Raw genomic sequence first — 14378 nt, 5'->3', positions numbered from 1 at the left:
CAGTAAAGCATTATTCTACTTTTTTTTAATATGTTTTCTCTTTTGTTTATTTAAACAGTATTTGTTTAGCTAGGTCTTCTACAATTTACAGCTGGATATTACAAAAAGTTAGGTTACATCCATATAAGGCAAGAGAAGGCAAAACGTTTGCAAAATCAGAATTCTTCTACAAAATTCAGCTGTCCTACAAATTGTTTAAATATTTGTAATCTACAGACCAGCTGCTCCTACAGCTTTTTTTACTAAAGCTTAGTTTAAAATGTAAGATTTTGGGGGGTCTTTTTACCCACAGCCAGCACACTTAGATCTGGTCATCTGCATAGCATTTCATCGTATCAACAGTGCCTCTTTTTTTTTTTTCCTGCTGTTTCTACTTGCTTTTTATAAGTGGCTTCCATAAAACGCATGACTCAAGTTGCATTTTAAACAATGGGATCAAAAAGTTCAAGTATTCAGGAAAGTAAATGCAGTTCCATAGGGTCTCATGATCAAATCTTTAGATCTTGTTTTCACTAGTAAATTACACTGTTTAGAGTAGTTCTAAAGTAGTCAATCAAATGTTAGTAACTGCCCACTCTCACAGAGTGATTCACAGCTTGTCTTGAATCACTCAACAGTTGCTATAATTCCAAGCAGTAGAAGTCTTAGGCTTGAAGTTTAAGCATATGATTGCAGGTTTTACTGATCAGCTGTCTCTAGAATTTATGGTTCCTAGAAGATGAGAGACAGTATTTCAATTTGAGACATACAAAACTGAGTTAATAGTGCTTTAGATTTGTTCCCTGTCAATTAAGTGATGTGAGATTTAATCTGTCTGAAAAATACAAATACGTAATAGTATGGACGACATCTGAACAGCACCTTTTAAAAGTCTAAAATATGTGAGGTTTGAATATTCAATTTCATTGTAGATGGAAGAACGAGCAGTCTTTGCTGCACTGCTTTTAGCAGCTTTAACAGCTTTTACAGAACCTCTGTGTGTGTGCAGGTAAGCCCGGATCTGTATGGAAAAGGGTAACTTTACTGATGTTTGTCTTTTTTTAGTCTTTTAAAGGGTGGGCTATATGGTTTGAATGCTAAAAAATAAGATATTTGAATACTTTAAGAGGAGGACAGCTAACTTTTCTTTAGATCCTTGTGTTTAGTCAGACCTAGGTTACTCTGCTGCCAGCGTAGTGGGTTAAACTCAGCTGGGCCCTGCACACAGCTGAGTCAATGGAGGAAAAAACACTGTGAATATGTACGTGTGTGTAGGGGAAAAAAAAAAAACAAACCCTGAAGGTAGGACTCCTTCAGTACCAGTCAGATATTTAAATTGTCTCACTCCTCCACAAGAAACTGTACCTTTAAACAGAATTAAGGGAATCTGAGTATGGTACAATTTTTATACTCAAAGCCGTGTAGTTGAGCAACAAAATGTTGCAAAATTTGCATTGATTGTGCTGATGCTACATTGAAGTAATTTTTTTCTTGGTGACCGTGTTAGTCAACTGAGCAGAGTCTGTGTTTTGTAGATTTTTTTAAGAGTATGTTTATGTTTAAAAAGACCCCCAAAGGATGATAGGATTTCATTTCCTACAGAACAGAGATTTTTATCAGGTATCTTTGATACAAATATTTTAGCTGTGTAACTCCCAGGAAGATTATAGCTGTGAATCAGTGTATAGAATTAATGTTAAAGGTAATAAATAGAAGCTACTAAAGGAGTTAAAACAGTATTGTGGCTCAAAAGAAATGACTTTCTTTTGCCTTTAAATTGTTACTCATAAAAATTAATAGCAATGTAGTGTGCAACAAATCAATGGGTTAAAATCACTAATTTCAAGGGAATGCAAGAAACAAAAGTTACCATTGAAAACCACTGACAAAAATATTTTGACTGAACAAATATGGTGTTTCATGCCTTCATTAGTCATAAAGTCAGGAGAGGTAGGGGAGGTAAAGTGATTAAAAAAAACCCAACAGCTATCAGTAATCTAGAAGGAATTGGTACCTCTGACCTGCAATGGAATGGGTGTAATTAACATGACTAAAATTAACTTAACTTGTCATGTATAATGTTTATTAACTCATAAATCAGTGTGATGAACGGATACCCTTTGTTACCTGGTTCTCTATTCTGTAGTTGCTAGCCGGGACAGAGGGGCCAGTTCCCAGAGCTGCTGGAAGCTTCTGGAAAGTTCCTGAGCTCTCTGGCAGCTTTGCCGCCTGCCCCTCACACAGGGTGAAAGACACCCATGTAGTAGAAGCAAAAGGCGCGGTGCCTGGGCAGCCCCTTGCGGCTGGTAACAGTGGGGGACGGAGGCAGCTCAGCTCCAGGATACCCCGAGAGCACCGATTTTTGAGGGGAAAAGGTGGTAGTTAGGTGCCTGCTGGCTGTGTCCTTTTTGGGAAGAGGAGGAAACGGGGCGGGGGGGAGGCTGAGGCGGTGCCATGCGCCATGGCAGGCCCGCAGGGCAAGGACTTGTATGACCCCATCGCCTTCGGAAAGGACCTGCTGGCCGGCGGGGTTGCGGCCGCCATCTCCAAGACGGTGGTGGCGCCCATCGAGCGGGTGAAGCTGTTGCTGCAGGTGCAAGCCTCGTCCAAGCAGATCCGGGCGGACCAGCAGTACAAGGGCATGGTGGACTGCTTCATGCGCATCCCCAAGGAGCAAGGTAGGCACCCTGGGCCGCTCCTCTGCCTGCTCCCCTGCCCCCTTTCTCCCAAACCTTGTAAAAACAAAGGCTTTTAGAAACGTCTTTGAAGCAACAGTGATGGAGCAGTATCTATTGTGGGCCCAGGCGGTCAAAGGAGTGGGGATATAGGTGAGGAGAGGGTTACTGCTGGGTACGGGCCTCCAGGATTGATTTTGTTCATTTGGTAGTAGCAAAATCAGGTGCGTTGGTATTTGTGGACAGTGTACAATACCTTTAAAGTTTGCCTTTTAATAGCTTTACTGAAGCAGCATTTAATTGGAGTCATGTTAACATATAGGAAAGCATGATCAAATGAAAACGTAGTTTTGAGTTTTCTTTGTCTTAAAGAGCCTTTGTCTTCATCTACAGTAACACAAGAAAATTAAGTTTGAATGAAGAGCATGGCTTTGCATTACAAAGATGAACTTTGTTGTCGCTGTTCAGCAAAATCTAACGTGGCTAGCCAGCCTGTAAACATCTTAAATAGATTTTGTTTTTTCCTCATAATCCACATAAGATTTGCTCCTGTACTACCTCCTCAGCTCCATTTATCTTCTTATGCATTTATGTTGGCGTCCAAAGGGATCTTTTCGTTAATTTAGAAGAATATAATTACAAAAGCGCTACCAAGTTTATGATACTTGTATAAGATGTTCGTCATTGCTTTAATATGGAGAGTGAGCACCCCCTATGGAAGCAAAAATGCATAGGCAGGTTGCTTCGGGAACACAATTTCTATACTGTTCTGTGAAACATTCTTCTGTTCTGTAGTTTACATATATATCCTTAGTCTTAGAAATGTATGAAGTAAGGAAGTTGAAAATCTTACCTATTTCTCAGCATTATTGATGTTTCACTCGCAGTTTTAGATGTTCTTGTGCTAACACTGAATGCATACATCTGTTGGTGTCGGAATAAATGCAGATTTCCAGTGCCAAATGCATGAAAAATAAAGGACCTGAAAAGGAACATTTTTGGAACATTATAGCCAAACTTTGGTACTTTCCCTACCAAAGTAGAAACAATAGAAGGACTGTTGTATAATACACGTGGTGTAGTATAAACTTTGGAAATGTTCTTCTAAAGAGCTGTTTCTTTTTCCGTAGGATTTTTCAGCTTTTGGCGTGGCAATTTGGCAAATGTTATACGATATTTCCCAACACAGGCTCTAAACTTTGCTTTTAAGGACAAATACAAACAGATTTTCATGTCCAAAGTGGATAAAGAAAAACAGGTAAATAATCTCTTGCATATTAGTCCTGTTTACTAAACTAACTAGATCTGGTTAAAAGCTGTGCAATTCTTTCTCTCAGCATGGTTGGTTATTAGTGATAGTATATTGATAAGATTTTGTAATGAGCTTATAACAAGCAGTGAGCGCGGCTTACTGTGTCGCTTATTTTGAAGGAAATGAAATTTGGGGTTTGATCTTTAATGATTAATGACACTGTGATATACATGCTTATAACTGCAGTCAGAATTTTCAAAGTTTTTTCCAGGACATGCAATTATTTTGGAGGTAATTGATGCAAGTGTTAAGATGGATATTGAAAATCTTGGACTCGGACACCTGTGGTTCTGGGCTTTGTCAAAAACCCCAATTACATTCTCACAGTTAGGGTTGCATTAACACGTACTCTAGTCTCAAAAACCTTTATGTTCATAATTTCACTTGTGTGAAATTACAGCTGCTTTTATTCTAATGCGTGAAGTTCTTGGGTTGAGTGCCTCAAGTAGGAGTCTGTCTCTTTTTTTGACGTTATTTTCTTGATAATTATTAGTACGTAAGTGTCAGAAAAAACTTAACAGATAGTAAAGTGTGTATTACCGCTGTAGATAAGTAATGCTTCACACTAAAAACTGATTTCTTGCTACATGTAAACCTAGAAACGTACTTATCAATAGTTAAAGCATTTTAAGAACTTAGTATTGTGCAACATGCCAGAAAAAGAGCAGTTTTAGTTTATAGCTCCAAAAGGCAATTAAACTTTTGGGCTGTGCTGCCTTACCTTGCAATTCCGTGTACTTGGGCAAAGTCCCTTAATGTGGAGGGATTCTTGAAAGACAGAGAGGTCTACACCCATGGAATTAATTACAAGAAATCTTGGTCTTAGAATGTGAGATGTTGATATTGGCACTTGACAAATTACATAAAATGCATTCATATCAGCGAAATGGAAAATAAGTTCTTCATACCTAATTTGTTTCTTGTGAAAATAGTTGGAAAATCTGCTTTATTTGTGTCTGTCTTAGCTTATCTGTTTTAGGATTTCTTTGGTTAGGTTTTGATAATTTAAACAAAAATCCAGTGTTCTGTGCTTTCTCGAGTTGACAGGTTTTTACTGCAGTGCCAGAAACTTTTCTTGCCACAGGCTTTTCTGATGGTGCTGACCAGGAGGAATGCTGTCAGTCATTAAAGTTTGATTAATCTCCCTGTATTGCATGCAAATTCTTAAGCAGTCCTTTTTCAATTACAGTCATTTTGTATGTAAAGAGTTTAAGGTTGCTGCTTTCTTTCTTCTCTTAAGGTGGAAAAAGTGAAACATGCATGATCTAAGTAACACAGTGTTTATAGTTCTTAAAATCTCCTTTCCGTCTCCTAGAAGTGTTTCCAGATGGCTTATATGTGTACGAGCTTGTGACATTCCATGAATAGCACTCAAGATTAATTTTTTTAGAAGTATAGTATTTAGCAAAGTAGCATATCCATTGTCGAAGCTCAGGGTCTTTGGATGCTTTCTTATGTTTTGTGCAGGATAGGAAATGGGGAAGACAATATGGTTACATGCATTAGGCTTTGCTTAGCTGGATTATCTGTAAAAAAAAAAAAATACTTACTAAAACATTTAGACTGTAAAGTGCAAAGGAACTTCTGTTAAAGAAGACAGGCTATATCTACGTGCCAGACACTTGGTATTGAAGGTCATACTGGCACAGTCAAGCATCTTCAGATTGCAGCTGCTCCCTCTCCTGCTTGCTACTACAACTAGCAACAGTTCATGCAGCAACATGTGTTAGGGCAGGTCACAAAGCCTTCTGTACAACTAGTAAAATATTAGGGCAGTTACTCCGTGCTACTACAGCTACAGTGTTGCTGTTACTGAACCAGCAAATAAAAAGTGATTTTGGGTACAACTATGTGGTCTGCATTTACTATACAAGATATACCTGCGATGTCATTTAAGTCAACAGAGCTGTCAGATACCGCCACCTAAAAATGGTATGCAAAATGTTTCTTCTACTGTGATTAGCTTTTTCTTATTAGGCAAACAGTATGTGCCACAGTGAAAGTAAGTACACTGATTTTTATATTTCCCTGTTTCTCCATCTTGGAGAGTTGATGGACAATTATTGTGTCAGATCCACAGGCTGATTGTTACAGAGGACTGGGTGACTGTAGATGAGAAAGATATTATCTGCTATCTGGGTCACAAGAGCACCATATAATTCAGAAGTTGAAAATAGCTTATAAATATTTTTTAAGAAATGTAAGAGTAGGTGGGGAATCTTTACAAGTGGAAATTTTGAAATATCCCAGTACAGGTCTTACACTGAGACTGGCATGTTTCTTTATTGTTTTGTAAATAATACAATGTTTTAGATCTTACTCTTCATGCTTTAAAGTTTCATTTAGTATCTACAACAAAGGTCAGTATTACAGTATTGTAATGCTGTATTTTGGTAACTGCATACAACAATTTTTGTGTTTCAGTTCTGGAAATGGTTTTTGGCAAACCTGGCTTCTGGCGGAGCAGCAGGAGCAACATCCTTGTGTGTAGTGTACCCGCTAGACTTTGCACGAACTCGTTTAGCTGCTGATACTGGGAAAGGTAGTTCCAGTTTTATTTGATGTGCCTCAGGTTGTTTTTATTTACTTCATTTTAGAGGTAGACCAATACTCAACAGTATTAGAATTCTTTCTGTTACTTAAAAATTTACCATTGACCAATTACAAACTTAAAAGTATTAAGTAATGTAAGATCCTTATTGAAAAGGAGAGGATGAAGGTGAGCAAAAGAGGATTCTTTGGAAACAGTGCTGTAGTATAGTTCTCAAAGTTTTGCGTTATTTTTAGATTCTGTATGGAGAAGTTGAACTGAATTTTGCCAACTTTGGATGCCAGAGACTAGAAGAGTTTAATTTTTACTAACCTATGGTTTTATGGGGTGTCATTTAAAGAGCTAATGATCATTCTTGTTCTATATCAAGAATATCAACTGAAGATTTTCAACAAAGATTTTGGGTGCTATACGTCTCTAGATAGATGTTTCATTCATTCAAATAGATAAAATTAATTTCCCAAAAACAGCTCTGGGAAGGCTTTGCAGCAGAGAAAAAGAAATCTCTACTTTCTGCATTGTTGTTGGCTTTCCTGATTTTCTGCAATGGGACAGGTTAACTCTAGTTACTGTCTGTGCTGTGCAGGGTCGTCCCAGGAATTGGCTGTTTGACTTTACCTGTTGCTTTCTGTGCTCCGTACTTGGGCCAAATCAATATTTTCATGATACCTTCAGTATAAGATGGTGTACAGTTTGTAGTTCTTCCTTCAAAGACAGATGTATTATTGCTTGCCATGTTTTCACCTGTAGCAAATCCTAAGAGCTTGGATGTAGTTACATGCGGAATGTAGAATCAGGTGAAGAATCTATGGATATGAAAAGTGGGGTTTTTAACTTTGCACAGCTTGAGGCTAGTGTTCCACTATAGGGAAAAGCTGAAATGAGTAATGCTTACAATAAATTTGAGTAAGAATCTGTGGAGAGGAAGTGAAAGCATGGTATTACGTAGAAAAAATTCTTTTCAGAGAGAGGGTAAGAGAATTCATACTTAAGCATTCTGCTGAATGAGGACAAAATTGGAATGGTAGTTATTTGATCTGAAAGAGCTTCAGCAACTAGATACCACTATCTGCTTGAATAAACTGTCTTCATGTGTCTCGATTTCTTCTTTATGCTTTGTTCATAAGTGGAGGAAGCAATGATCTACTACATTTTTCATATGATTTTGATAATGTTAAGTGTTTCAGTCATGCAAAGTAGTTTGTAGTAATGAAAAGGGCTTCTGTAAAGCATAACAACGTGCATAAATTTCTTTTATATCAGGTGCTGCTGAGCGACAGTTCCAGGGACTTAGTGACTGTATTATTAAAATCGCAAAAGCAGATGGACTTCCTGGCCTGTACCAGGGATTTGGTGTTTCAGTACAGGGAATCATTGTATACCGAGCCTCCTATTTTGGATGTTATGACACCATTAAGGTAGCTTTCACAAACAAAAATGCACACATTTTAAATATTTATTATGATATTTGAAATATTTATTATGAACTAATGAGGGTGTAAGTTACAGCTTTTGTCTTTATAGTTATTTGTGCTCAACAGAGTATATTATTAAAGAGCCAAGTCATTTTACAGTAGGATTAACAACAAATTTTCAAAATTATAATTGATATCTTCTGGATTTGATATACATTCTACAGAATTTGTACAGGCTTCCGTTTTTGTTTTGTTTTGCAGGGATTATTGCCAAATCCAAAACAAACTCCATTCATTCTTTCCTTTTTCATTGCTCAAGTTGTGACTACATTCTCAGGAATTCTGTCTTATCCTTTTGACACTGTCAGGAGACGCATGATGATGCAGGTATGGTCTAGCTCGCAATCCTTTTCTGAAAAATACTTCTGAGATTTTTGAAGTTGCTAATTGAAGATGTGCTAATTGAAGCACTGTATAGCCTTACAGCAGGCGAGACTCTATTCAGAAAAAAAGTGGAAAAATCTCCAGAAAGACAAGAAGAAAAATGAAATAATAGTATTGTAGAGCCTGGTAAAAGTTCACAACTTGGTGTGAGCTTTTAGTAGAAAACCAGGATCTGTTTTCTTTTTTCCTACTCAGAAGCCAGATATTTGGAGTAAGACAGGTTCGCGGGTAGAACAGTATCCTTTATTAGCCCAGCTAAGCAGTTAGCAAAATAGTATTTGTGGCACACAACTCACAGATGTGCTTGTGTGAAGTAGAATCAGTGATCTTCAAAGTTCAGTACAAGCTGAGAATTATTTCTAAGTATGTGATGGATATGATAGTGTGTTATTAGCAATTAATGTTGGATCTTGTTGCTAGCTATTAGGTAATTTTACTAGGTAGTTCAGTAGCATTTGAAGTACATGTAATAATAGAAACTCTTGCTATGAAGATCATCCTCAAACACAAAATTTAAAAAAAAAACAAACAAACAAAAAACCAAACACAGAAATGCTCTTGAAAAATCAAGACCTTGTTCCCTACATCCCTGAGGAAGTTTTGCCATCTGATAATAGAAAGGAGTTGTTAGATGCAAAAAAGTGTCTCTACATTTTGTTTCAAGAGTATCATCTTTTCTCTTGGTATTCCAGACAGTCAGAAGAAAATGAGAATAAATGTCAGCATAGAACTTGCTTAGATGCTTTCAGAAAAATCCCAGGGGATACTTTGATTCTTTTGTAATGCCTGCCATACCTCTGGTAATCTGTCCTGAGTAACAGAAACCTTGAAGCTTACAGTGGGCAAACACCATTAGTGCTACTCACTTCTTCCTTTCAGACTAAATATGATTTCACTGTCTTCAGATTCTGCTTTATCTGCTTAATCAGCAGTAGGACTACACTTAATGAAGGCTGCCTTTATTCATACGTACTGTGCTTCTTCAGGCCTCACCAAGAATTGCCTATATTTCTGGTAATTAACTTACCACAAGGATAGAGAATAGTATCAAGATGATTAAAAACATAAATTATAATCCCATGAAATAAGGTAATGGGTTTACTAGCACAAAAGATGAGAATGAGAGGACATATGTATGTTTTGGATTTGTAAATATATTTCATGTGGTGTCCTTGTTTCATTCATGTAGTTTTGAAGCTATTTGAAGTAAATCTAGTTAGTATGATTTTTATCAATTTCTTATTGTGATGCTTATTGTAATCCAAGAGGAAGCCCTGAATTAAATATAGCACCTTTTATTTCTTCAGTTAAAAGTGTATTTACCAGATGGGATAACTTTCTGAAATAATGAGCGCAGTACAGTTAACTGCTTTCAGTAAAGTTGATTTCTGTCAGCTAAGCAGTAATAACTAAATACCTTTCCTTTGCATATATTCATGTCGTTTCAAACCAAAATATTTTAAATGTCTTTTAGCTGTGTTACTGCAGTTATTTATATTGATTTATGTGAATATTTATCATAGATTTATTTCCTGCAATTATTATGTTCAGGAAGGATATCTATAGTGATCTTATACCTTGATTCCTAACAAGATGTAACAAAATGTGACACTGGCTTCATCAGAAAATTCAAACTTCACTTCATTAGCTGCAGACTATACCACAAAGGCCTGCAGTAGGCAAGATTATCTTTCTGCCATTATAGAGAGTCTAGAACCTTACCTTGATACTGCAGGTGGATTTAACTTAAGATGTAGCTAATTTAAGTCAAATCTTCAAGTGAAAAAACTAGTGTCTTCTTTCCAGTAGAATTTCACATAAAGATAGGGATTTTGGATTAATGTCTCCAAAAAAAGTGTATTTGGTTTTTGCTAGTGAAGACAAAACCCAGTGTCAGTTCCTAAAACACTCCACAAATCCTGAAGAGATTGCAGTTCCAAAACAGGAATTGTTTGATAGTTCACCAAGCACATCTACAAAAAACCCGCTTTGCCAGAGCTGTGGTGTTACTCACAGGCTCTGAGAGATTTACTGTCGTCATTGTGCTGAGTTCCACAGTGGGCAGGAGTATTTCCCAAGTGCTCTGCTGTCTCATGTTCCTCTGGGCTGTCTCTACTCTGCTGCTGAAATTTTCAAAACTTAGGAGTTGGCATGATTTTCAGTCATACTGCACTTGGAAGAAGCCGAAGGGAGAGTTCTGGACTTGAGCTCTGTCTTGTACAGAAATGGTCATATGCGCGCATATGAACATTCACTGCTTGGCATCCTTTATTTCCTTCACCTGTAAGCACTCAAAGCAAGTTTTAGTGAACATGGTGCTGAGGTCTGTAACTAACAAATCCTCCTTTTTCCTTTGTTTTTGTTTGTCAAGCAAATTAATGCTCAGAAATAAGGTAGGCTGGGTGAAAACTGCACCGCGCTCCTTTTTAGCCCTCCTGTGTTTTTACATTATCGTACTAGTCAAGACCTTAACATTTTTTAGACTCTCTTTGGAAAACAGATAGCTGCCGGATGGACTCTACTGATTACCATTGAACTGAAATCTACTTGGTATAAAAATATTTTGGTGCTACTAAAGAAGGAAAAAAAATGAGCTGTGGAAGTTTTAATAGCAATGAAACAACTGAGAGCACCCTTAGGACTGGAGTGACCTCATTTAATTCCTAAGCCTTCTACTTGCCCAGTAAAGCTTAAAAGAAGCATCAGAAGAAGGATCACAGCCTTTCTAAATTTAGTTATTGGAACCAGCTAACAGAGCATTACATCAGATAAATATTTATTAGTAAAAGATCACTCCTTTGCTGTAAATGCAATATTAGGAAAAAGTTCCTTAGTGTTCTTTACTGAAGGCAGACAAATTTTGCTGAGCCTTTACATTTCTTTCTCAGTGCAGTGCACTAATGATTTGTCCTTATTATTTGTGTGCAGAGCGGGGAGACTGAACGCCAATATAAAGGAACTGTTGACTGCTTTATGAAAATATACGAGCAAGAAGGGTTTAATGCATTCTTCCGTGGAGCGTTCTCCAACATCCTTCGTGGAACAGGAGGAGCCTTAGTGCTAGTTCTTTATGACAAAATTAAGGACATTTTTAATCTTGATGTTTCAGAGAGTTCAGGATCTGATTAAAATAGGGAGCAAACATCTATTTGGTTTGTACAGTGTTCGTGATGGAATTCTCATCGTTCATATACCATATTTTTAGTTTAAATGTTATACAAGCAATACTTTTAAGAAATTATTTGGATGCTTTTGTGACTAAGCATGTACTAAATTAAATAATTTGTTTTCAGGGAACTGCAGAGCACTGTTTTCATTTCATTAAAGAAATTAATCCAAGAAAATACTTGCCTCTTGTAAAATTCTCAATGTTTCCATTTTTTTAACACAAAATGTTACACATGTGTAATTTCAAATTACAGCATGTACTTGAATGTATTTTGGTAACAGCAGTTTCCCTCCCCAGTCAACAGAGTCTATTGTAAGTATGCCTACATATCAGCCTGCTTACGGCTTCTACATGAACCGCAGTAAAAGGAAAACCTGTTTCTAGGCTACTGATGTGTTTTCATGGTATTTCAAAGCACAAGTCAGGACAGTAAAGGAGTTTACTATTTTTTTTTTTTTAAATTGGCATTAAGTAATACAGCAACTCACTCTTCTCTCTGTCCCATCCCTCAAACAACATTGAAAAGACTGGCTGGCAGCATTTTAAGCCAAAACATAGCCCCAAAATGTGGAGACCCAAGCACCTAGAGACTTAGAACACTTAATATATTATTTCTTGAGGAAATGCAAAATGGTTGAGGATTCTTCTCAGCATTGAGGGTAAATCTTACAGTGTACACAAATCAGGAGACTGTTTCTGAGGCAATAATTTTCAATAGTGGAAGGAAAAAGAAATCAAACCTTGTGGAATATTGATAACTTAGGGACTCGGGTGTTTAGGAGGCCTTTATTTAAATGTTTGGCTGCAGCTATTAAGTTTCCCACAACACCCTCAGCTCCGTGAGTTGGTACAAATATTTTCTTAGCTGCTAAAAAATCAGATGTGATCCACAGGCCAAGGATTGGAAGGACTGGGACACCACCAGATCCAAGACTGTTGCAGTAGGTAATTTGGGGGGGTGATATGCTCAGGCAAGTTTGTGGCTAACCTGCCTTGCCTGAATTTTTGTTTGCTCACAGACTGGGCAATCAGCATGACACAGGAACATGCAAACAAGACTGATGAAATACTTCAAGAGTTTGGCTTGTCCTGCTTACAATCTCATCTCTAACTCATAAGTCTTACTCTTGACAAAGCAGATAAAAAGTCCATTGGCACTTTTTTCGTCGCTATCATGAATGTCTACACATGTCTGCATTCCTGACTGCAGCGTGAAAGCAGCTGGCTTGGTTGCCAGAAACAACACTGCAGCAGCAGCACGAAGCTGTGCACAGGCTCATTTATCCCGCTGAGACATGAGACGTGCTAGTGCTTCTGCAGTGATGGCTTGTCCCTCTCCTGCAAGGTTGCGCAATTTCTTCGGGGCCTGGCTTAGTTGTGTTGCATAGCTACACAAGAATATTTGCATATAATCTCTTGGCCCAAGGGTTTTTTTTCAGGCAGGAGTTAGCCTCAGGTGGTGCTGCCGAAGCTGGGATGCTGCAATACCTTGAATCATCGAGAACTGGTTTTGTAACAGGGATTGAAACAGCAGAGCAGAAACCCGAGTGGGGATTTGTCTCCCTGGCTACTGCAGATGTGACTGGACTCAGTTTGCCTTCCTGATCCTACTGCTAGCAAGGAAAATGAGGTAGTTAATTGCTTGTACGAATAGTAGTTGTGTTACAAATAACTCTGTTTAACAGTGGCTTCTCTTGCTTCTGGAGGTTTGAGAGGGAAATGGCATCTGTTGTCTCCACTAGGAAAATGCTAGTTGTGAAGTTGACCATTGAAACAGTAACAAATGGCGAGAGAATCAAAACTCTTGACAGGGATGCGAATCTGGTTTAGAGGTTTAGCACTTAGTTTTCGGCTCTCCAGTGGAACAAAATTGTGCAGCACAGTGTCACATGCTGTGTCGGAGATCAGATTGCTGTGTGAAATTGAGATGTCATTTTTAGAAGCAAATAAATACTTAGGGAGCTTTTCTAGCCTGTAGGTATGTTTTGTAGAGTTTTGTTCCTCCATACTTAAAATGACACCCATAAAAACGAGAGTGACTACAGCAGAGAGAGGTTGTTCTAGGGAAGAAAACTGACAAAAGATGCAGGGTGCTTCTGGGAACATGCAGGCACAAACTGGGAATAGCTCTTCCTATGTGTTGGTGCTGGGAGGGAGAAAGATGGGACTTGAAGGTCTGAAGTCACTGCCCGTCCCTGGCACCAGGAGCAATCCCCACCTCCGCTTCGCACACGAACACCTGGATTTCATTTCTGATGCCTAACTTGGCTTCTAATACAGGGCCGACCGTGCACCTTGGCACTCCAGGGTTTTCCGAGCTGCCCTGGCCGTCCCTCTCCCCCAGATACTCGGGTCTTTGCCCTGCTGCACCTCAGCAGTGGGTGGGGAGGGCCCGGGGCCGGCAGGTCTGGGCCCTCAGGTAAAGGATGGCTGTCCCCCAGCCCGCTTCTGCGGGTGACTCACAGCTGCCGAGGACGATCGTATTAATTGGCCTTATCATCGCCCAGTGGTAATTGCACTAGATTGTTATAATCACATTAAATTACACTGTGTGGCAACCAACTTTTAGATTAAAATGGTAGGTGAGGGCAGGTGGCAGCGTTTAGTGCCAGGCACCACGGCACGGTTAACGCGGGCGGGCCCGGCTCTCCGCAGGCCGCGGCGCCATCTCCCACCCTTCTGCGCGCCCAGCCGCGCAGCTGCCGCCAGGGGCGGGGCGGCCCCTTTAAGGCGGCGGGGGCGTGGCCCGACGTCGTTCTGACGTCTGGGCGCGGGGTGTCGCTCTAGATAACGCCTTCTTCCTCCCTTTCCAGATCTTTCTCGAACGCGCGGC

The 14378-nt window shown here is 39.0% G+C and overlaps 1 protein-coding gene across 1 annotated transcript; it reads left to right on the top strand.

The window, feature by feature from the left end:
- The first annotated feature begins 2440 nt into the window (after positions 1 to 2440).
- Positions 2441 to 11505, top strand: SLC25A31 (solute carrier family 25 member 31). The gene is made up of 6 exons (XM_054825302.1): positions 2441 to 2657; positions 3785 to 3912; positions 6391 to 6508; positions 7781 to 7965; positions 8194 to 8319; positions 11305 to 11505. Exons 1-6 carry the CDS (start codon positions 2441 to 2443, stop codon positions 11503 to 11505), a joined length of 975 nt encoding a protein of 324 aa, XP_054681277.1.
- Positions 11506 to 14378: the final 2873 nt, after the last annotated feature.

The sequence above is a fragment of the Grus americana genome, chromosome 4, assembly GCF_028858705.1.
Source record: "Grus americana isolate bGruAme1 chromosome 4, bGruAme1.mat, whole genome shotgun sequence".
Lineage (NCBI taxonomy): Eukaryota > Metazoa > Chordata > Aves > Gruiformes > Gruidae > Grus > Grus americana.
The sequence above is the reverse complement of the archived record's forward strand: the minus strand, read 5'-3'. Positions and strand labels throughout refer to the sequence as shown.

Coding starts and splice junctions, on each gene's coding strand:
- SLC25A31 (XM_054825302.1), top strand. CDS start 2,441: ATGGCAGGCCCGCAGGGCAAGGACTTGTATGACCCCATCGCCTTCGGA. Junction 6,509..7,780: donor AGCTGCTGATACTGGGAAAG/GTAGTTCCAGTT, acceptor CTTTTATATCAG/GTGCTGCTGAGCGACAGTTC. Junction 8,320..11,304: donor GGAGACGCATGATGATGCAG/GTATGGTCTAGC, acceptor ATTTGTGTGCAG/AGCGGGGAGACTGAACGCCA.